Source organism: Convolutriloba macropyga, unplaced genomic scaffold (assembly GCF_964194025.1).
Source record: "Convolutriloba macropyga unplaced genomic scaffold, txConMacr16.3 SCAFFOLD_742, whole genome shotgun sequence".
Lineage (NCBI taxonomy): Eukaryota > Metazoa > Xenacoelomorpha > Acoela > Convolutidae > Convolutriloba > Convolutriloba macropyga.
In genome coordinates this window covers 995-24,495 of record NW_027450910.1, presented here as the reverse complement: position 1 = coordinate 24,495, position 23,501 = coordinate 995, and the positions used below count along the sequence as shown (strand labels likewise).

Sequence of the window (23,501 nt, the reverse complement as noted above, 5' to 3'; positions counted from 1 at the left end):
TCACCCACTCAGGCTATCGCCGTTGTGCGATACTTCGACAACTATTCGTCACAAATCTCTCGAGTCAGCTCATTCTAATGTACAATGGATCGATCCATAAATCTACTCGTATCCGTATACTGGCAGTTTGGTGACTGCTAATCGTACAATACGGGCAGGACAGAGAGTGGGGTACCTACCTAGTACTTTGACGGTACCCACAGTAATACGTTTGGAGGGTACCCGCCACCCGGTACCTACTACCTACTATAGTGTGTGTACCTCAGTACGAGTAGCTGACGGGTACTAACTACAGCCGACAGAGTACCTCCGTAGGTACCAATAGTTTCTAGTTAGGTATGACTTACCAGGGACGGAGGGACGGACGGAGGGTAGGTACTGTGTGAGGATATCCGAGGGTGCCTACCTGCCTTCCTGCGATCTTGCGGGCCGGTTGCAAGTCCGCGGGCGCTGTTGCATGGCTGAAACCTTGGTCCGAACGTGTAGAAGATCGCTCATCATCATGGAGACGTCTGTTGATTGCAAGAATAGACCAGACGGATATGCTGCTAAAAGTCGCCGGAAAGGTGCGTAACCCGTGAGCGGGTGAGCGAGACCAGTCGGCCGGGGAGGCGGAGCTCATCCGGCCGGCAGTCACTCAACACTGTGTTTTTCTCGTCGATGTTGCTGTCTCTCCTTCACCACTTTGCCCAGGCCTATCGCAATCGCCACAAATCACACACTTGACACTTGGGATCTATTTCTGGCACACCCCTCGTTAGGATGGCGAATGGTCTTACTCGGCTGCGCCCTCCCCCCCCCCCCCTTGGCGTCACCGGCCCCCTGCCGGCAGGCAAGGTTGGAATCGGTTATATTGTGTTACACGGAGCAAAGCTGTTGTTCCCCCAACTCCCTGGGCCCCCTGTCTGCGTAGTGTTCCCCATCTCGCAGAAAATATCCCGTTCCGTCGGGTACCGTAGGGATGGTTCCGGTCAGAGTGTGAACGAACCACGAGCGGGAGTAACCGGAATCCCCGCCGCTCAAGGGTCACCCGTCTGTGGCGATGCCATTTTCTCGGCAGCTGCAGTGAAAATGAGCCTCCAACGTACCGGCTTAGTAGTTCCGTGTCAGACACCCCGTACCTCGATCGCTTCCCCCCCCCCCCCCCCCCCTTTTTCCGGCGGGTCATCCGTCCACATCTGCGTTGCACCACAGGCGTCAGATCGTTCCTGATCTGGCTCGGCTTCGGCAGCTATGTTGCCGTGTGAGGACACACTGGTTGTCCAAAGCAGTCCCGCAGTTAAATGAATCGCATTTCCGTCCACGGCGCGAATAAGGCGCTGAACCGCTTCGTCAAGCTCGTCAAGCTTCGGTCCTGGATGGGCGTCACGCTGGCCCCTCACCCCGGCCTGCTTGGAATCCAAGTGATGAAACGGCAACGGAAGTTGCTCCCACCTCCCAGAACTCACCCGAGTGGTGATACGTCACACTACCGAACCAACGTGTGTTCTTGGTTTTGCACGTCGGCACGTAGCAGGGAAAGCATGTAGAGCCACTGGGTGCCAGAGCCCTCTGGATGGGGCTAGGAGCGAGAAGGTCCGGCTCTGTACTTTGCATCAGAGGGCACTCGAAGTCGAGTCAGAGGGACAGATGACCCGATTCTGTCAGCAGTGCATGCGGCTGCATGAGCTCAGCAAGTTCGATGGCAACAAACGCAGCTGCAGGGCTCGACTTAAGCTGCAGAGTGAAAGGTGAATGAATCTCCTGAACTGAGTCACAGATCCAAATAATAGATTTATGGCGGAATTCAGCGTTCTGATATCGCTTGATACGAACGTAACTGTTTCCTGCACCTGATCTTGATCTTCACGATACAGCTTGTGTGGCTGCCCGTGCCTGAAGGCGATTCCGAAAGATCAGGCAGGCTTTGGAGAGCAACTCAGAGGTACCTGGCGCGAGTGGCAGCTCATGCAGCTTGGAGGTATTCACCCGCATGCTGTAATGTCGGCGGGAGACATTTGATGAACTTTCACAAGCTTTGCATCCCTATCTGGCTGCAGAATTTACATCTCCTGAGCTTAATCCAGCTACTGTTCTGTGGCATACGGCGTGCCTACCATCTGCGCACAAAGCTAACCTCCACCCCTTTTCCTTCTCTATCTTCTCCTCTCCCATTTGATATTATACCTGCTGTAGGACAAGCAGCTGGCTAGCTCGACAGTGTTGGCTGGAGACTCTGTCCCCACGACCGACCCGGAGTTGTCTTCTCCCATGAAATCCTACTCGGATGACCCGTCCCGTCCTTCTCTGGCGTCTTCCTTCACTGCATCAGCCGGCGGGGCACCTACTTCCCGCCCTTCCTCTTTCTCTGTATCACAATGCAATGCGAGCTCTGCCCCCTACGTTGCCGACGTCATCCCTCCCAAGACTGGATACGCCCTGACTCCTGAGTGGGACTCGTCACTGGAGCAAAAGCTGGTCCACTCACTGCTAGATGGGCCCACTGTGGGTGCTGCCGTGCCATACGCACCCATGACCCATGCATCGAATGGAGTACTGTCCTCGTCTGAGGTAACATTTCCACATTGGTGGTGCATGTGGCGGGTGGAAGAGCGGGAGGCTAGGCTGAGGCTTTGAAGTTGAGGGCTCGATAGAGACGATGGGTGGGAATGGCAACGGTTCCTCATCAAGTGCCTACACGGCGCGGCTGGGTGGTGGGTGTATTCATTGCATGTTTTCACCACACAACCATAACTTCCCGTTGGATTCCCCCCCCCCCCCCCCCCCCCCCCCGCCTGGGTTTGCGCAGTACTGCTCGGGAGAAGACTGGCTGGACGGTGAGCAGCACATCCTCAACATCTCCTTCAAAGTGTACGGCGCGACGCCGGAAGACCTTCCTCCCAACCTTTTTGAGCAGCTTTTGCACCTACTCCAGGTATACCTGCCTCGACAAGCAAAAGCTGTTGCAGTCGAGCCACTGGTTTGGTGTTCAAGCATTTATTGGCTGCTCACAAGTTGCTTATGCACCCTTCAAGACCCCTTCAAGATCCCATAGATTCTTCCGTCCTGAAGCTGAAGTCTTGGTGTTGCAACTGTGTGTGTGTGTGTGTGTGTGTGTGTGTGTCAACCCAACAGCGGGAGCCCAAGGAGCTGGAAGGCGCATTGAGGCCAGGCTGCCTGATGCTCACCGTTGACTGTGTGATGCCAAGCTATGTCGACTACACTGCAGCCCTGGAATCCTTCAAATTGAGCTTCGAAGGCTCCCTGTCAGCCGGCGGCTCTCTGTGGGCAACTCATGACACGGACATTAGGCTGCCAGATTCTCTCATACAGGTGCCCATATCGTCTCTGCCAGCCGTTCTGTAGTCTGCCTGTCGACACTTGAATTGTTGTGATGGCGTTGGGTCCCAAACCCACTGCTCGCTTTGTTCCGTTGTTGTCTGCTGCATCGAGAAAGGTTTGGAATGGACATTCCTTGGTATCATAGCTGAGGTTGCCTGAACCCCCGTGTGATGCATACGCAGGTGCGTAATGGCTCAATCGTTGGCTGGTCCGAACACGCAAGCGACATTGTCATCCGCGATGTGGAGCCTTTGGCAGCGGCCGCGGGGGAAGAGGTTTGGCTGCAAGTCGCCGGGATGAAGGATTGTGTACCCTTCAAGGTCCTTTGCCGCAACCACGGCCAATATCTCGAGCTTGACGTACTCTCTGTCGATTGGCAAGATGACGGCACCACCATGATTGTGATCGAGTAAGCCTGTAACCCTGCCGTGTTGTCAGTGGCTGATCTAGCGCAACCGCCTCAGAAAGGAAGGGGGGGGGGGGGGGGGGGGGGAGGGATTGGGCAAGTGAGGGACTGCCTGACCTGGTACGGAGTGCCTCAGGGGAGGGACCGTGCCTGGTGAGAGAGAAAGGAGAAGAATGGAGAGATAGACAGAGAGCGCGGACCACCTCTGACATCTTGGTACATGTCATCTCTCCCTCTCTACCCCAGTACCACAGCTGTGGGCGAAGGAGCCGGATTTGCCATGCTGGAGATTCTCCAGGAAGACATTGGGGGAATGAACCTGTCCGTGTCAGCCCCTCTGCTGCTTATGGGCAAGCTGGAGACGGCAAGAGAGGTATCCACCATAAAGGAAGGCATCCCCAGCGCACGTCAGCTCCACTTGATGGGTGGCCTCCTCAAGGTAAACACGCACGAATGTCTGCATATCTTGGCACATAGCTTCTACCACCCGTGAGCCGCCCGCACATGCTCTCGATGGCTGTTCTGACCTACAAGCACTGGAATAACTGCCACGCAGACGATTGGGACAGCACTACACCCGGCCCCATACCACACCCCCTCTCCTGAGGACTTCGCCAGCGCCGCCTGTACTGCAGCTCTGCATGGTTGGTGCATGACGCTGGAGGAGGTTCTCTGCTCAGCCTACATGCAGCCGACCAACGTACCCCAGTTGATGTCGGCAGCCATGGGCCGGGAGCTCAACCTCCTCCTTGCTTCGATAGTCTCAGGATGCAGCGACACGCTTGAGACGGTATGCTGAATGACTTGTCTTCCACGGTTTGATGTCTATGTTTGCCCTTACCTTTAATATGGCATTGCTCTCACTACAGGGTGTGTTGAATTGGGTTGGGTTGGGTTGGGTCGTGTGGTTGCGTTGTGTGATGCCGGATGTGTCTGAACCCTTTGCCATGCTGCCATGTAGGTTTTGGAGCTTCTCGACCATGAGGACCTGCTGCAACTGATAGCCCACCCTGATGCCGCGGGCCATTCCCTGATGGATGTTGTCATGGCGCATGGAAACCAATCGATGATCGACATTTTCGCCTTCAACCTGGAACGAATCAACAGGCCCAGGGATGCGGTTTGCCAGGCACCCGATGCCACGGACACCATGAGCCCACCACAGGCGTCATCGGAGCCAGAGGCCCAGCCACAGGACCTTCCGTTGGTCCACCACATCATGGCTGCCCTCTCCGGCAAGACCGTGGCAGCCAAAGCCATCATACCTGTCTTGTATGCCTTTGTGTGCAGCAGTCTCGACTGGGCGCAAGGTCCGCTGGGGAGGCTGTCCCTGCTCATGGCAGGCATCGGCCTTCATGTCGTGCTGCCCAACGTGTTCTATCGCCACTTCCTGCCACAACTGGAAAGGGCGCGAGAGCTGGCTGCCGGCAGAGGGCTGCGGTTGTCCGACAGCCTGGAGATCCTCGACCCGCTTGTGAACGAGAGGTACCAGCGGTTTGCTCTGCAGCGGACGAGCATGGGGTTGATCGGAGATTTATGCACAGCTGTGATGCTGGCCCTGGCTGTTACATCAAGATACCTTCAGACGCTGGGGCTGGTCGTCTGTGTTGTTCCGCAGCTGTCCGCCGTTGTTGCGCTGATTTTGTTGCGCGGACTCATGGTGTCCACGGGAAGGAGAAAGATGAAGCAGGTCATGGACATCTGCCTCGAGCTATGCATTCTGCTTGGTGATAGCTCACCCCAGCTCTACGCCTGGGCAACGGGCAACAGCCAGCTCTGTGCTCTGCCCGCTCCTGCCCAGCAGCAACAACTCCAACACAAGGACTCGCTGCTTGCCGGTTACATGGTGGCCGTCCTGGCTTTCAGGTTGTTTGTGACGAAGGCTCTGCTGTCGGACCGGCCACTCATTTCTGGAGCAGTCCTGGCCGAGTTGGTCGGCAACGCCATTGCTCACTGCCTTCTTGTGCCCACCGCCATGTGCCTGGGCTGGACCGCTGAGTCCCCTGTGGCGGTGCTCTCCTGGGGCCTCGTGGTCAGCAGCATGTTCACTGTTTTCCACGTGGCTCACCTGATCAGCAAGGAGTGCCAGCACCTGTGTGCGTTTCTTGCTCAGCCCGAGAAGGCCAGGAAGGGGGAAGACCTGTACTCAGTAGCAGACTGCTGCGCGATGCTTGTGAACACTCCGCTCAGCACTCATTGATGCGTGCTGGGCGCGCGGAAAATCGTAATATAGGATTCAGTACCTGCGACGGTACATAGTATCATTGTGTAGTTTCGATCACAGATTAGAAGTGTCTACTGAACCGTGCACTGCTTCTTAGGTGTTTCTGTATAGGGTCGCCTCCCCCTCGTGCATTTTGACCTGAATGGAATCCCCTTTTAAGACTGTGAATGGAATTGTCTGTGGCAATCGACCGTGTCAGTCGGCGCCAAGTGATGCATCTGCAAGCTGACCAAGTACATATATATGCATCTGTACCACGACACATGACGGCAAATGCAGTTTGAAGGCGCTGGGAATTCCCAGCGCAGCTGCAAAGCAGCAAAATGCAACCGACTGCCAGCCTCATGCAGGCTAGTGATAGGCTGGGAGGTGCTTTCCCAGGCCCGGTCTGGACTTTCTCAGGCCCGGTCTGGAAACTCCGCAGGATTAGGCATACTAGTAGGAGTAGTAAAATGCCTTTAAAAACAAAGGACACACTTCAAGATTGACGAATGCGCGCACCAAGCGATATCGATTTTTTGGGGGGGCAGTGAACCTGTTCTTTGGTGAAGTCCGCTCTAGCTAGCTACGCGAGGCCTACCCTACCTACCTGCTTACCTAGAGGGTACGCTAGCACCATGTATCTATCGATACGCGAATTTACACTATATCGTAGGATAGTAGGGTAGGTACCTACCTAGCTGGTTTCGGGCATGTAATTCGGCCTACAATAATACGAGTAGCGCTACCATCTCCTACTAACCTGCTTAAATTAAATCGTCCTGGCTGGCTGCAATTAAAAAATCACACGGCCCGTGCCGTGCCTGGACTTTCGTGCCCATCAAGAACCTTTCGTGCGCATCAAATTTCAAAGCTTCGGTCCCCTACCTGCATGCAGCATGTCCCCAGCCGAACCTAGGAGCCGGCCCACCTCTGGCAACCTACCATCGCTACATCGCAAAGGCTGATCTGCCAGGATGATCATGGGTGCACATCACTGTTGCAGACGGGGCCAAGCCATAGGAGACCCCTGCGTGGACGTCACTCACGCACAAGTCAGCTTGATCTGCCGCTGACCCACGGGTTTCTTCCCTCGGTGGTCGAGTCATCCCTCTGATCCGCTGAGCCGCGCCGGGTCGTCCCGGGGTGAATTACCCCGCAGAGAAGTAGGCTAACGAGCAGCTACATCGTCAGACGAAGCCTGCACGTTCGGCAGCCGTTGGCCGACTGGCGACTGGTTTCCTACAGGGCTTTTCGGCCCGATGGCGAGCCGATGCTGCTGGCCTCACTATGCCTCTATCCATAGGTGTGCCTGCAGGTCATCCCTACCAGCCTCCTGCAGCCTGCGCGTTTTGCAGCACAGCTCAGGCAGGATCCGGCAACCCTCCCAGACCCTGTGGCCAGCAGCACAGCTCGTTGGAAGCATACCAACCCTCTTCACCTCATCACTAGTTGCTGGTCACCGAACACGCGGTCCTTCCGCCAGCCAGTGGGTATTTTGTGCTGCTCGCACCTTCTCGCCAAGATATGGGCTCACGATTGCTTGCCAGCCGGCGGGGTCATGTGGTACACAGCCAGCCCAGTCACGCTTAGCAACTAATGCCAGCATCGATGATGCAGTGCCTGCCAACATCCCTGAGCCGTCAGCGGAGCAGGCTGAAGTGGCAGAGGCCCTGAATGTGGGCCTCAACGTGAAGGTGGACGCTGTGGCTGGGTCGGGGAAGACCACCTCGGTGCTGCACACTGCTCGCAAGCTGCAGGGCAAGCGGGTGCTACTGCTCACTTACAACGCTCGGCTGAAGCACGAGTGCAGGGCCAAGCGGGACAACCACGGTCTGCACAACCTTGAGGTCCACAGTTATCACTCCATGGGGGTGAAGTACTACAGCCCTGTGGCCAAGGACGACTCCGGGCTGCGGCAAATTTTGGGTGAAGACAAACCCAGCAAGAAGAAGATTCATTTCGACCTGGTAGTGATTGATGAAGCTCAGGACATGGCACCGCTGTACTGTGAATTCCTCCACAAGGTGCTGCAGGACAACACGGCGGCAGGAGAGCCGCAGCTGCTGGACATCGGGGACCACCGGCAGTGCATCTACGAGTTCATGGGGGCCGACGAGCGCCACCTCACCCTCGCTCACAAAGGTGTCTTTGCATCCCAGCGGGAGTGGAAGCAGCTCCGCCTTGGGACGAGCTACCGCCTCACAGGCAACATGGCAACGTTCATCAACGATGTCGTACTTGGCCACAACTGGTGATGCTCTCCACATGCTCAATCCGTCCTACCCGCGTAACCTTCCTTCCGTCCTCCGCATAGTCCTCTCTTACCTCTCTCCTTGATTCCTGCTTGCCCTTCCCCATCGACCCTGTCAGCCCTTCTGTCTGTCCATCTCCATTGGCAGTACTGCTTCCGTTGAGACTCCTCGTCTGCTTCCTTCTCTTCCCTGCTCCCCTCCGCCCTCCTTCATCCATCCCGTGCTTTTCCGACTATCCCTCACCATCATCACTGCCGTCGTCCTCCCTCAGTATCTCTCCCCGCCCGCTTGTTCGTGCACGTGTTCACCAGGGACCAGCTCCCTCCCATGCTCTCTCTCTCTCTCTCTCTCTCTCTCTCTCTCTCTCACACACACACACAGATACTGCCCCACCCTCCGCATATTGCTTCTGTCCTCCATCTGTAGTCCTTACTCGCCCCTCGTCCTCTCTCGTCCTCTCTCATGCCCCTTCCCCCCCTCGGCAACTTCACAGGCTGCTCCTTCCTTGCAAACCCCTGTCTTGCGCTGTTGCTCCAGCTCCCTCCCCTCCCTTGTCCTGCAAGTGCTCCCCGCCTCCACCTCTACATCCTTCCCTGCCCCTCCACCTGATCCCTCCTCGCGCTCCCCACTGTCCGCTCTCAGTCCCTCTCTTTCGCCCCCTTCTGTCCCCCCCCCCCCCCCCCCCCGGCCCCAACAGCAGGGGCAACACACACACACACACACACACACACACCCAGCAACAACAACAAGCCGGTCACTTTTGGCACCGGCAGACTCCAAACCATTCCTCACCATGCTGAGATAGGGGCATGGCTGCCTCTCCAGGATCAAGGCGTGGAAGGATCCCGGGGAGCCAGTGGTGTACATGCGCGGCAGCCCGTTTCACAATGCCTACATGCTTGCGCGGCGGTTGATGGACAGCATCAAATGGGGTGACCTCGAGCCCAGCTCCATCTTTGTGCTGGCGCCCTCAGTGCGGCAGGGGTCAGGCACGAAACCCACGCCCGTCAACATCCTTGAGAACGAGCTCGTGGAGGCGGGGATCCCCTGCTTTTCTCCCAACTCTGACGAGGAGAGCCTTGACGAGACAGCAATCAAGGGCAAGGTGGTTTTTTCCACCATGCACCAGTCAAAGGGCCTTGAGCGGCCGGTCGTGGTGTGCTTTGGCTTTGAACGGGACTGGTACAAATTCTACGGGAAGGGGTCCGACACGAGGACATGCCCAAACATCTGGTACGTGGCGGTGACACGAGCCACCAAGCAGCTGATGCTTGTGGCCGAGGACTCGCCGGGGCAACACATACCCTTTCTGCGGGTTGAGCGCCTCCGGGAGCTGGCCAAGGGGAGCGGGGCTCACAGGCCTCCAGTGGTGGAGATAGTTGAGTCAGAGCGCTTTGCTGCGGACACTTCCAAGGCCGCGGACACACTGAAGCCATACCAGGACTTCTCACGGGCAACGGTCACAGAGCTGACACGTTACCTGTTGGACAGCCAGATTGAGAAGGCCTTCACGTGCCTCAACCCCAAGCGCCTGGCTGAGGCCACGATGTCGATCAACGTCCCTGACACTGTCCCAGGGGTTAACGGCCTTGTAGAGCCTGTGGCCGACATCAACGGCGTGGGACTGACCGCCATGTATGAGCAGGTGAGTGACAGCCGTGGCGATGCCTCCATCATCGACACGCTGCGACATACCGACTGGGCTTCAACCGCTGCCACAGAGGATCTATACGAGCAGGCGCAGCAACTCATCAAGCGCCCCCTCAAGCCGCTGCGCGATCCTGCCACCTTCCTCCAGCTGGCCTCCATGTACCAGAGCCTGGGATCCGGCTTTGTGGCTCGGCCGTTTCAGGTCGCCTGTCCCTCCTCTACTTTTCCTTGCTGCAGACGTTTCTTCCTCCTCCCCCTCCGTGCGGCTATCCCCTCCCCGGTCTAGCCCGCCTAGTTCCCTTTCCTATGCCCTCTCCCTACCCTGTGGGGATGCCCTGCCCTCGCCCTCTCAACTTCGCTCTCCCTTCTGCTGCTCAACCTCAGCCCACGCCATGTGTCCCCTCCCATCTGTGCCAGCACCACACCTAAGATCCTCTCTGCCATCCTCAGCCTCCACGCCCCCTTTCCCTCCAGGCACAGCTCCTCAGCGTTGTCCATCGATCCCCTTCAGGCGGCGGTGTGCTTGCCCGCGCAGGTCAAAAGCTGGGATTATCTTCCCAAGGGCAGCGTGAAGGCCTGCATGGAGCTGCTGGACCCCCATCTGCGTGGGAAGAACGTCAAGTACGAGGAGGACTTGCACCATACTTACAATGACGAAAAGTTCCAGGTTGACATAAGCGGGCGCATAGACGCTCTCACAGACGACCATCTGTGGGAGTTCAAGTGTGTTGGCAGCCTCCGCAAAGAGCACTTCCTGCAGACCGCTGTTTATGCGTGGCTGTGGTCCTGGTGCGAAGAGGGAAAGAAGGCACATGGTAGCAGGTCCTTCCGCCTGCTCAACATCCGCACAGGAGAGCTGTGGGCGATCGATGAAGAGTTTGGGATCGATACAGCCGTGGCGGAGATCATATGGGCGAAGTACTCCCCCAAGCCAAGCATCACCGACGAGGCATTCCTCGACAGGTGCCGCTCCTTCCACCAGCGCTCCTCGGACCGATCACCGCAGCGTGAGGCCGCCTCTCCCGCCAGCGCAACCACGCCGGCATCCAGGGCTGGTCGGCGGCGAAGGTTCAAGTGCACCACCTGCAAACCGACCCGCAGCTTTGCGACTCAGCAGGCTCTCGCGAGGCACAGGCAGAAGTTCCACGATGTTCAGGAGTGTTAGTGCCTTGTGCAATGCCCGAGATTGCCAGGAAGAGGGAAGCGCTGCAATTGGAGTGGCAGACCGTGACGCCATCCCGGTGACGACAACGCTCAGCACGTATTTATTCTTTCTGTTGCTGCGGCGCACGCTGATGAAGACAATGTAGCGAGACTTAGCACACAGTAGGACCATTCTGTAGATCATAAACCGATTAAAATAAGACTCTGGAGACGTACGCACGGGGCGACACAGCGAGTATTGTACACCGCGTGGCGACTGGCCAAGTGCATTATATCTGCAACACGATTCTGGACCGCACTGCCGTGCAAAATCGCCATTCCCAACGCCGGACGTTGCGTTGTACCGAGCAACTGCATCTGCCTGAGTGAGTGGGGTGTGTGGCAGGCCGCCCCTCATGCGTTAATCACTATCCTGGTCCCACTCTCTCCCTACTTTCCCCATGCATCCCCCATGACGGCCCCAGGTCTCTCCATCATGTATGCAACGCTCGGCCCATGACGTTTCTCCCCTCCCTCCCGCTCCCCCTCTGTCTATCTCGCTGTGTCCTTCCCAATTCCTGCCGTTCCCCCTTCCCTTTCCTTGATGCATCCCACCCTTTCCCGTTCCCGCTGCCACCCTCCCTCCCGCCTTTTCCTTGTTTCCGCTGCCACTTCATCCCCCCCCCCCCCCCCCCCCCCCCGCCTCTTGTCCCTGCATCGGCCGCTACCACCCTCTCTAACCACTGCCTAAACCGTTCCCTTCCACCCTCCTTGCCTCCCACTCATCCACGCCCTCCCTGATCCCTCCCTCCCTCATATGCCCCACCCGTCCACCCACCCCTTTCCATGGGCCATCCCTACCTCCCACCGCCCTACGTCAATCTTCCCTGCCAGCTAGCCTACGTGCCTGGCGCCGTTGCTCCCGCGTCTTCCCCCTCCCTTCCTCGTTGCGCGGCCCTCCTTCCCCACTTCTCCCTGACGCTCTCCCTCCCTCGCCCCCCCTCCCCCCCCTCTTATCTGCTCCCTTCCACCTTGTCACTCCCTTCCCTCCCTCCCTCCTGCCCCCTCACCCCCCCCTGCCTCTGCCCTCTGATATCTCTTCATCCCTCCCTCCCCTCCTGGCCCTCCAGTCTGCCCCCCCCCCCCCCCTCCTTCCCCGCTGCCCCTAATCTGTTCCTATCCTGGTCCCACCCTGCCCATCATTTCTCCGTCCATTGCTCAAGCTATCCCCTACTGCCCAGGTCTCTCCATCCCGTATGCTGCACTTCGTCCGTTACTCCCTCCCTCCCTCCCTCCCTCGTCGTCTGCCTATCTTGCTGTGTCCATCTTTCCATTTGCTCTGCCGTTCCCGTTCCTCCATGCATGCCGGCCTTCCTCATTCCCGCTGTGGCCCCGCCCTCCTGCTGCCGCCGCCCTCCCACTGCTCCTCGGTCCGCTTCCACCCTCCCTCCTGCTATTCCTCGGTGATGCCGCTTCCACCCTCCCTCCCTCCCCCCCCCCCCCCCGCCTCCTTCCGCTTCCACCCTCCATACCCAATGCCTCCACCAGTGGTAGGGAGGGTGGGAGCCCTTTCACGGTTTCACCGGCCCTTCCTCCCACTCACCCACGCCCTCCCTCACTCAATATGCCCACCCGTCCACCTGCCCTTTCTGGGCCATCCCTGCCTCCCCGGCCCCGTTCTGCCCCAGTCCCTCTTGCCTAGCTGCCCGGTTGCCTGCGCTGGCCGCCCTTCCTCCAGCCTCCTCTCAGTCTCCCCTCCTTCCCCACTTCTCCCTACCTCTCACCTGTCCTCCCTCTAACCCCCCCCCCCCCCCCGGCCCCTCCCGTATCACTCGCTCCCAGCTTCCACCTTATCGCTCCAGTCTATCCCTCCTTCCCTCGCTGGCGGCTCCTGCTCCCTCCCCTTCCCCTTCCCCTTCCCCCTTCAGCTGCCCTACATCTCTTGATCCAGCCTCCCTCAATCGCTCCTGCCCCTCCACGTCCTCTCCCGCCCCCCTTCCTTCTCTGCTGCATGCCCTGCATGCGTTCCCTATCCTGGTCCCACCCGCTCTCCCTACTTTCCCCATCCATGATCCCTCAAGCTGTCCCCACGTCTCCCCATGCCGCGCTCGTCGCGTTATCTATGTTGTAATCATTCCTCACCTCGGACAATTGATTTATACCTCTCCCATGTGTGCTTGCCTGAGCTTCCGCATCATCCCTGGCTCTTGCAACACTGCCAATTGTAATGTAGGGCACTACACTGTGAATTCCTAAGCTAGTGTTGAGAAAAATTAATGATGCCGAAGCGGGGGGCTTCAACAAAAGGGGGCCGGCATCTAAACCAAAGAAAAAAATCTGAATGACCTATTATTATTGTACAAGAGTCCAACAATTATTTTTTTAACATAATCGTATAGTACACGTGCGCCGTATCAATGGGCAGTGGCACCAGGAGGACTCCTGGTGGCAGTTGGCACCACCAGGAAGACGTACGCACGTACCTACCTATATCTAGGCCGCCGTCGCAATTAAAATTAATGATCGATCATATCGGTCGCGGAGTACGCACGTACATGGATACCATGGGTTTTCTACCGTCACCTGCCCGGGGGTGTTTTAAAAAAAACGCACGTACGTACATGGATCTCTCTCGTTAAAATTATAGTACTCGTACTGGACCTGGCGATACCCGTACTCTCAGCTCCTGTAGCGAGCGGCGCTCCCTGCGCTTGAGGATGGGTCTGTGTCTCAACAGGCAACTCCTCCCCTGCCAGCTAGCTAAGGCTCACGCTGGAATGTTGCCTGGCCTTCGCCCACCCAGCCGCCCTCCACCACCACCGCCACCCTACCTGTCCCTTTTCCTTCACCTCATTAGCCCACGCCCATGCATGCAGTATGATGGCCGCTCACATGGCCAGCCGGGCCCACCTGGTGGCAACTGGCAAGGCCGGCACGCAGTCCATCCTGCGTACCCTAACTCAGGTCCATGCAATCCGGTGCCCCCTTGTGGCAGCACTGCTAGCCACCTCTGTCCCGCCCCAGCTGCCGTTGGGTGACCCGGGCCCAATCAGCAAGTGCCGGCCAAGCCCGGCCTCGCCTCCGGCCGTACCTTGGCATCCGAGCACATGGACCGGCACCGGGCGGCACCGCTTCTTCGGCGCCAAGCCAAAAGGGAGGCACTGGACGCAAGGTCAGCTGATGAGGATTCGACGCAACGGCGACCTGCGGCAGCTGATTGTGATGGTGGAGGAGGATTCCAGCACGTTCAGCTCTATCAACGTTTCGACCGCCCTGGGTACGTTGACGAAGTTGTGGCCTGGTCAGGGCCAGAGGCAGGCGGCGGAGAGCGCGGTGTGCCTGCTTGAGGCACGGATGCTGAGCATCATCGAGTCATTTCCTGCGAGCAACCTGAGCATTGCCGTACACAATTTGGCAAAGCTTGAAGCGGGTGGGGAGCAGACTTTTGCAGCTGTGGCGGCAACAGCGCTGACCAAGATGCCGGAGTTCAAACCCCAGGAGCTGGCCAACACTGTGTACGCCTTTGCCAAGGCCGGCCATAGCGCGCCAGAGCTGTTTGATGCGGTGGCGGCAACAGCGGTGACCAAGATGCCAGAGTTCAAACCCCAGGAGCTGGCCAACACTGTGTGGGCCTTTGCCAAGGCCGGCCATAGCGCGCCAGAGCTGTTTGATGCGGTGGCGGCTGTGGCAGTGACAAAGATGCCGGGCTTCAACCCCCAGAACCTGGCCAACACTGTGTACGCCTTTGCCAAGGCCGGCCATAGCGCCCCGGAGCTGTTTGATACGGTGGCGGCTGTGGCAGTGACAAAGATGCCGGGATTCAAACCCCAGGAGCTGGCCAACACTGCGTGGGCATTTGCCACGGCCGGCCATAGCGCCCGGGGGCTGTTTGATGCGGTGGCGGCTGTGGCAGTGACAAAGATGCCGGGCTTCAACCCCCAGAACCTGGCCAACACTGTGTGGGCCTTTCCCAAAGCCGGCCACAGCGCCCCGGGGCTGTTTGATGCGGTGGCAGCTGTGGCAGTGACAAAGATGCCGGGCTTCAACCCCCAGAACCTGGCCAACACTGTGTGGGCCTTTGCCAAGGCCGGGCACAGCGCCCCCGGGCTGTTTGATGCGGTGGCGGCAGAGGCAGTGACAAAGATGCCGGGCTTCAATCCCGAGAACCTGGCCAGCACTGCATGGGCCTTCGCCGAGGCCGGCCACAGCGCCCCGGGGCTGTTTGATGCGCTGGCGGCAACAGCAGTGACCAAGATGCTGGGCTTCACTCCCTATGGGCTGGCCAACACTGCATGGGCCTTCGCCAAGGCCGGCCACAGCGCCCCGGGGCTGTTTGATGCGGTGGCGGGAGGAGCAGTGAGCAAGATGCCGGGCTTCAAACCCAAGGAGCTGGCCAACACTGTGTGGGCCTTTGCCACAGCCGGCCATAGCGACCCTGCGCTGTTTGATGCGGTGGCGGCTGTGGCAATGCACAGGACGCCGGAGCTCAAACCCGAGGGGCTGGCCAACACTGCGTGGGCATTTGCCATGGCCGGTCATAGCGCCCCGGGGTTGTTTGATGCAGTGGCGGCTACGGCAGTGAGAAAGATGCCGGCCTTCAACCCCGAGGAGCTGGCCAGCACTGTGTGGGCCTTTGCCACGGCCGGTCATAGCGCCCCGGGGCTGTTTGATGCGGTGGCGGCTGTGGCAGTGACCAAGATGCCAGGCTTCAACCCCGAGGAGCTGGCCAACACTGCTTGGGCTTTTGCCACCGCTCGATACCCGCATTCCCACCTCTTCAATGTCATGCTACAGCACGCTGTGCTGCCTTCCCACACTCATGACCTGAGCCCTGTGGCTCTCAGTAGCCTCCTGCTGGCCTTTGCTACGGCCGGCCATCCCGGGACACCGGATCTTGCAGCCTTTGTTCTTCCTCGGCTGCATCAGCTCCAACACTCCCAGTTGGACACCCAGGACCGGGCCAACGTTCTGTATGCCTTGGCCCTGTCCGGACAACTGACGGCAGCTGACCTGTGGCATATGGCCTCCCCTCTTGAGGACCGGATTGCAGAGTTGACAGTAGCAGGTAGCCAGCAGATCTTTCAGTGCTGTCTTGCGGTGAGGATGGAGGACGGAATCGCTGACGAGCCTGCGGGCAGCACACTCCTCCCTGCCGGCCTCTACCAAGCAGCCCGCAACAGCTGGATTGCCAGCATGGACACAGTCAGCCCCTCTGAGCTGCAGACGGCCGTGTATAGAGCCCTCCGACGCATGGATCTTGCTCCTGAGTATGAGGGGCACACAGAGGACGGCCTTTTCTCCGTGGACATGATGGTGGAGGTGGAGGGGCGGCAGGTGGGTGTGGAAGTGGATGGGCCGACCCACTTCACGGCCGTGGAGCCATACACAGTGCTGCCGGCCAAGGCACTGAGACGGCAGATGCTTGTCGGGGCGCAGCGCTGCGATGCGGTGGTCTCAGTGCCGTTGTTTGAGTGGAACTCTCTACAGGGGGATGCGGAGCGGGAGGAGAGCTACCTGAGGGGTAGGTTGAAGGCGGCGATAGGCTGATGTGGCGTCCCGGATAGCCATGCAGGCGGGGGATGGTCCCTCCCTCCGTGACGTACAGTAGGGCCCAAGTCTGAGGACAGGTGACTAATGGTTATTGGGTCCGTCTTCAGGGGTAGTTCGGGTTGTCGTCGTCTCAGACTGCATTCTGTGGGATGCGGCATTGCAGTTCTGTGTGGTTAGGATTGACCGCCTCCTTGAAATGCGGCCCGGGTATGTGCAGATCAGTCCAGCCGCGATGTGGTCTGATAATAGCGGTGTATACTCCTAGCTGTTGCCAGTAATTGCATTTAAAGACATTCACATTTTGGACACAGCATGACGCCTCTGCCGCTTTCCAACCAAGTCGTGGCCACGCCCAGTGTGTGTGACCGGCTGGCTGGCTTTGTACCCGACACTCTCTCTGTCTTCCTGTGAGTGAGTGTGCGTGTCTGCCTTCCTGCCGGCAAGCCCGTATGTGTGTGTGTGCGTCTGGCGGCCTATGTGCTTGCCTGCCTGTCTCTCTGTCTGCCTAACTCCCTGGTTGCCCCTCCATCTGTCTGGTGTGTACGTGTGTGTGTCTGTTCTCCTGTGTGTGTGTGTGTGTGTGTGTGTGTGTGCATCTTTGTCCTGCCGCTGCTGCGCGCCGTGTCCTGAGCGAGGTACCGTCTGTCCCAATGCAGTGGCGACTCGACTCTTTGTTGCCTGCTGGCACGTGCACCACATCTCTGTGCATTTCCTTGGATCTTCCTGCTGGCGGACCCGCAACCAAGCAGTATCATGCCATGCACTACGAACTGCCTCGGGCGTACATATTTCTGGGAAACGGAGAGGGACGGGGAATGCACCGAGGCAGGCCCAATCAACAGCCGCATATCCTTTGATGCGAACCATTGTGAACCGGTGTTGGTCCGAAGCGGGATCGGCTGCCGCCTCTCTAAAGCCAAAGAGCTGCTCGACAGCTGTAGTCATAACAGCTGTTACAACGCTTGACAGCCGTAACAACACAGCTGTATCAGGTGACCGTTGCATGTGCCTTTGCTGTTTGTTGTCAGCCGTTGTAACAGACGGCTCTGCACGGCGATCGCTTGCATAAGGCCGGGCAGCTCTATGAGCCGTGTTGTGCTGTGCAGTGTGGTGCACCTGGTCATTCAGACAAGACTGCCCGACGGGAGCAGAGCTATTGCACTGCAAACCACAGCGGTGGACCGTAAGACTAGAAAGCAGACACGCACAGACTTTACTGCTGCTGCTGCTGATCAGCCGCCTGCTGCGTACCGTCCACTTCATGGTGATGATGGCTGCCGGCCTGCCGCGGATGATGCTTGTTCCCTCCTCCAGCCTCCGCTGCCCGTACGCCGGATTTGAGGCGTGTTGCGTGCCTCAAAGCCGGCTCCGCTAATCCTGTCGAGGGAGCCGAGTATGGAACGCCTTGTGAGGATGCCATGGGATCTGACAGGACGTACGATCGGGGTGCAGCTAGAGGGAGGGAGAGAGCAACAGCATGCCTAAGACTCTGCGAAACGTCTCGTGGCACACACAGGGGCTTGCGTTGTTTATCCTTAAGGGCCACAATAGGCGGGAGGGGAGCTGTACTGTGAGTGAATTGTAGGCATTGTCGAAGCCTCGGACTGGCGAGAGCCTGCTGGGTCTAGCCAAGCAGTTGTAGAGTCCATGGCCAGTGTCCACCACAGAGACTTGTGATCGGCCCTGGAGGTCGCTGGGGCATGCTCTCCCCTGCAATGTGAGGCCGCCCGGTTCAAACTGCAAGAGGCGTGCAGGGAGCTGATGTCAATCAGGCAAGAGGAAGAGGAGCCGGAAAAAAAGGGAGTCAATGGCAGTTTGAAGCGGGGCAAGCAAGGATCTTGGCCTTTTGCGCCTGCCGAGAATTCAACTATCCCGGGCGCCAACCGTACCACCACTACGGCCTGTCCTAGGTAGGTACCTTGTCAACAGCTATTTCATCGGCCAGTCCGATGGTTGCGGTTAAGGACGAGACGCAGATACGAGCGCAATACTGTACAGCCGCGAGCTTGATCAAGGCCCGACGGCACGGCACTGACGGTGGACCCAAATGGACGGGGTTCTGACGGCCTCTGCAAGTTTCACAACTCGTTCCTGTCCTATCCCTATGGAATCTTAAGCTCTCCCTGTGATATCAGCATTGCGATTACTAGAGGTTGGGCACGGCAGCTGCATACCTGCAACGTGTGGCCGGGCCATCGTCCCGTGAGGAACCCCGTACACGGTAAATTGGCGCTTTTGAACTCTAGTTCTAGAGCACCTATCTCGGGTCGATCTGCGGCCGACGAATGGGCTTCTCTCCTCAGCGGTCGAGTCATCGCCCTGATCTTCCGAGTCCTCTCTCTGTGGAAATCTACCTGTGGAGAAATAAGGGACATACAAGTCGGCAGAAGAAGCCTTCAGGTACCGCACCAGCTTGTAGTTGACACACCGGCGCACGATCAACCCTCGTCATTTTTCGGCTTGATGGTGAGCCGACGCTGTTGGCCTCACCATGCCGCTGTCCATCGGTGCGCCCACAGCTCGCCCCGACCGGCCTGCTACGGCCTACCCTTGATGCAGCTCAGTCCAGGCAGGGTCAGGCAACCCGCCCAGACCAGGCGGACGGCAGCGCAGCGCGTTGTAAGCGGGCCAACCATTATCAACTTCTCCCGGCCTTTTGCCGGTCATCGGTCAGGCGGTCGCCCAGCACGCCACGGGGCATTTGGTACTGCTCGCCCCTTCTCGCCGAGACATGGGTTCACGGTCGCTGGCCGGGGCGGATCATGCACTACACTGGCAGCCCAGTCATGGTCATCAGCTCATGACAGATTCAATAATTCAGACGGCCAATCATTACGCAAGTCCTATCAAGGAGAAGTCCCGTACGATGCGCCAGGTACTGTCATCCGGCCTATGGCCTACATGTGTAAAAGGATCTCTCTCTCTCTCTCTCTCTCTCTCGTTCACACACACACACACACACACACACACATGTGCCATGGTATCTCGGGGGGCTAATTGTAACAGACCACCCGTACGGTATTGTGCTTTTTGTAACGTGCGTGTGAGAATCTGGCTGTGATGATGCAGTGCCCGGCGACATCCCTGAGCCGTCAGAGGAGCAGGCTGAAGTGGCAGAGGCCCTGAATATGGGCCTCAACGTCAAGGTGGACGCTGTGGCTGGGTCGGGGAAGACCACCTCGGTGCTGCATACTGCTCGCGAGCTGCAGGGCAAGCGCGTGTTGCTGCTCACGTACAACGCTCGGCTGAAGCGTGAGTGCAGGGCCAAGCAGGACGCCCTCGGTCTGCACAACCTTGAGGTCCACAGTTACCACTCCCTGGGGGTGAAGTACTACAGCCCTGCGGCCATGGACGACGCCGGGCTGCGGCAAGTTGTGGATAAGGACAAACTCAAGGGCAAGGGGAAGATTCATTTCGACCTGGTGGTGGTTGATGAGGCCCAGGATATGGCGCCGCTGTACTGTGAATTCCTCCACAAGGTGCTGCAGGACAATACGGCGTCAGGAGAGCCGCAGCTACTGGTCATCGGGGACCACCGGCAGTGCATCTACGATTACAAGGGGGCTGACGAGCGCCACCTCACCCTCCCTCACAAAGGTGTCTTTGCATCGCAGCGGGAGTGGAAGCAGCTCCGCCTTGGGACGAGCTACCGCCTCACGGGCAACATGGCAACGTTCATCAACGCTGTCGTACTTGGCCACAACTGGTGATGCTCTCCACATGCTCAATCCGTCCTGGCCACTGCCTGTCATTGCTGACCTTCTTCCACCACCACTGCGCCCTTCTGTCTGTCCTTCGTGTGGCTCCACTTCCTCCCGTCCTTACAATTCATCTGCTTCGTCATGGGACCCACCTCTCCTGGTTTCCCTGTGTCTGCCCTAGGCCCCGCGCGCCCCGGGCCCCTTCCTTCCGTCCTCCGCATCTCCCGTGACAGCCCGTCCCCTTTGATCCGTCCTTGCCCTTCCCCATGGACCCTGTCAGCCCCTTGGCCTGTTCCTCTCAATGTCAGCTCCTTCCCTGGAACCGCCTCCTCTGTTCCGTCTCTGCCCTTCTCCCCTCTGTCCACTGCATCCATCCCATGCCCCTCGCCTCTATCCCTCACCGTCATCATCCCCCTGGTCCTCTCTCAGTCTCTCTCATGACCGTGCACGTGTTCTTTGGAGACCAGCTCTCTCTCTCTCTCTCTCTCTCTCTCTCTCTCTCTCACTCTCTCACTCTCCCTCTCCCTCCCTCCCTCCCTCCCTCTCTCTCTCTCACACACACACACACACACACTGCCCCAACCTCCGCATTGCCTACTGCGCCTGCCCTCAGCCTGTACTGCTTACTTGCCGCTCCCTCATGTGGCCCCTCCCCCCTTGGCCACTTCAAAGGCTGCTCGTTCCTTCAACCCTACGCCTGTCACTTCCCCCTGCCCCCCCTCAACCCTTACCTCCCTTCCTCCTCTCCATCCTTCCCTGCCCCTCCTGCCCTGATCCCTCCTCCTTGCGCTGCCGACTTTCCGCTCTCAGTCCCTCTCTGATCCATTCCCTTCTGTTCCGTTCTCTCCCCACCCACCCAATCCCCCCCTTAGCAGAAACCATTCACGAACACACACAACAAGCCGGTCACTTTTGGCACCGGCAGACTCCAAACCATTCCTCACCATGCTGAGCTGGGTGCATGGCTGCCCCTCCAGGATCAAGGCGTGGAAGGATCCCGGGGAGCCCGTGGTGTACATGCGCGGCAGCGCGTTTAAGAGTGCCAAGGAGCTTGCGCGGCGGTTGACCAACAGAATCAGACGCGGTGACCTCGAGCCCAGCTCCATCTTTGTACTGGCGCAGTCAGTGCGGCCGGGGCCGGGCGAGACACCCCCGCCAATCATCATCCTGGAGAACAAGCTCGTGGAGGCGGGGATCCCCTGCTTTTCTCCCGACTCTGACGAGGAGAGCCTGGACGATACAACGATCGAGGGCAAGGTGGTGTTTTCCAGCATACACCAGTCAAAGGGCCTTGAGCGGCCGGTCGTGGTGTGCTTTGGCTTTGACCTTGGGTGGTACGAATTCTACGGGAAGGAGTCCGACACGACGACATGCCCAAACGTCTGGTACGTGGCGCTGACACGAGCCACCAAGCAGCTGATGCTTGTGGCTGAGCACTCGCCGGGGCAACACATACCCTTTCTGCGGGTTGAGCGCCTCCGGGAGCTGGCCAAGGGGAGCGGGGCTCACAGGCCTCCAGTGGTGGAGATAGTTGAGTCAGAGCGCTTTGCTGCGGACACTTCCACGGCCGCGGAGACAATGAAGCTAGACCGCAAGTTCTCAAGGGCAACGGTCACAGAGCTGACACGTTACATGTCGGACGGCCAGATTGAGAAGGCCTTCACGTGCCTCAACCCAAAGCGCCTGGCTGAGGCCTCGATGTCGATCAAGGTCCCTGACACTGTCCCGGGGGTCGGCGACCTTGTGGAGTACGTGGCCGACATCAACGGCGTGGCACTGATTGCCATGTATGAGCAGATGAGTGACAGCAGTGGCGATGCCTCCATCATCGACACGCTGCGACAAACCGACTGGGCTTCAACCGCTGCCGCAAAGGATCTATACGAGCAGGCACAGAAACTCATCAAGCGCGCCCTCAAGCCGCCGTGTGACCCCGCCACCTTCCTCCAGCTGGCCTCCATATACCAGAGCCTGGGATCCGGCTTTGTGGCTCGGCCATTTCAGGTCCCCATCCCTCTCCTCCTATCACTGTGCTGCCCACGTTTCTTCCTCCTCGCCCGCCATGCGGTTATATTCCCTCCAATGTGTACCCCCGGCCCCTTCTTCCACTTCCGCTACTCCCTCCATACCCCCCTGTTGCCGCCCCTATGCAGAACCCCCCCCCCCCCCCCCCCCCGCCGTTCGCATATCCCAGCCCTCGCCCTCCCAGCCCTCGCTCTCCCTTCTGGTCCTCAACCTCAGCCCAGGCCCCTGGCACGTGTCCCCTCCCATCTTCCCACGCCCACCATCTGTGCCAGCACCGCACCTAGATCCTCTCTGCCATACTCAGCCCCCACGCCCCCTTCACCTCCAGGCACAGCTCCTCAGCATTGGCCATGCACAGGTCAAGAGCTCTTCATGCAGCGGTGCGCTTGCCCGCGCAGGTCAAAAGCTGGGATTATCTCCCCAAGGGCAGCGTGAAGGCCTGCATGAAGCTGCTGGACCACCATCTGCGTGGGAAGAACGTCAAGTACGAGGAGGACTTGCTCCATACATACAATGACAAAAAGTTCCAGGTCGAGATAAGAGGGCGCGCTGACGCTCTCACAGACGACCATCTGTGGGAGTTCAAGTGTGTTGGCAGCCTCCGCAAAGTGCACTTGCTGCAGACCGCTTTGTACGGGTGGCTGTGGTCCTGGTGCGAAGAGGGAAAGAAGGCACGTAGACGCCCGTCCTTCCGTCTGCTTAACATTCTCACAGGAGAGCTGTGGGCGATCGATGAAGAGTTTGGGGTCGATACAGCCGTGGCGGAGATCATATGGGCGAAGTACTCCCCCAAGCCAAGCATCTCCGACGAGGCATTCCTCGACAGGTGCCGCTCCTGCCACCAGCGCTCCTCGGACCGGTCACCGCAGCGTGAGGCCGCCTCTCCCGCCAGCGCAACCAAGCTGGCATCCAGCGCTGGTCGGCCGCGGCCGTTCAAGTGCACCACCTGCAAGCCGACCCGCAGCTTTGCGACTCAGCAGGCTCTCGCGAGGCACAGGCAGAAGTTCCACAAACGTTGACTGCTGCTCACGCAGTGCCAGTGGGTGCCTGAGTGGGGGCCCGGGCACAACCGCAGATGAGACTGCCGCAATCTTGACACAGGCATGCCAGGAACTTGGGATCAGACACGTGTGGCGGCTGTCAGGTTCACAGTCTTGTGGCGGCCACCTGTCTGCAGGCGTGACATTGTTTTTCAGTGTAGCTCCAGCCGTCATGGCGTCACACTGTTTGAGTGTCGCAGCTGCTCC

The 23,501-nt window shown here is 58.8% G+C and overlaps 2 protein-coding genes across 2 annotated transcripts; both read left to right on the top strand.

Moving 5' to 3' along the window:
• Positions 1-1,648: 1,648 nt before the first annotated feature.
• LOC142356263 (uncharacterized) lies at positions 1,649-6,096 on the top strand. Its single transcript, XM_075408208.1, has 9 exons — positions 1,649-1,730; positions 1,882-1,960; positions 2,176-2,550; positions 2,789-2,914; positions 3,115-3,312; positions 3,504-3,730; positions 3,974-4,166; positions 4,284-4,517; positions 4,689-6,096. Exons 1-9 carry the CDS (start codon positions 1,654-1,656, stop codon positions 5,925-5,927), a joined length of 2,748 nt encoding a protein of 915 aa, XP_075264323.1. The 5' UTR covers positions 1,649-1,653; the 3' UTR covers positions 5,928-6,096.
• Positions 6,097-21,174: 15,078 nt separating this feature from the next.
• Positions 21,175-23,273, top strand: LOC142356265 (uncharacterized). Its single transcript, XM_075408210.1, has 2 exons — positions 21,175-22,233; positions 22,539-23,273. Exons 1-2 carry the CDS (start codon positions 21,175-21,177, stop codon positions 23,271-23,273), a joined length of 1,794 nt encoding a protein of 597 aa, XP_075264325.1.
• The last annotated feature ends 228 nt before the right edge of the window (positions 23,274-23,501 follow it).

Excerpts from the sequence above, each read along its gene's own strand:
- LOC142356263 (XM_075408208.1), top strand. The coding sequence starts at position 1,654 with ATGCGGCTGCATGAGCTCAGCAAGTTCGATGGCAACAAACGCAGCTGC. Across the intron at positions 3,313-3,503 it reads TGCCAGATTCTCTCATACAG|GTGCGTAATGGCTCAATCGT; the intron begins GTGCCCATATCG and ends ATGCATACGCAG. Across the intron at positions 3,731-3,973 it reads ACCACCATGATTGTGATCGA|TACCACAGCTGTGGGCGAAG; the intron begins GTAAGCCTGTAA and ends TCTCTACCCCAG.
- LOC142356265 (XM_075408210.1), top strand. The coding sequence starts at position 21,175 with ATGCTGAGCTGGGTGCATGGCTGCCCCTCCAGGATCAAGGCGTGGAAG. Across the intron at positions 22,234-22,538 it reads TTGTGGCTCGGCCATTTCAG|ATCCTCTCTGCCATACTCAG; the intron begins GTCCCCATCCCT and ends CACCGCACCTAG.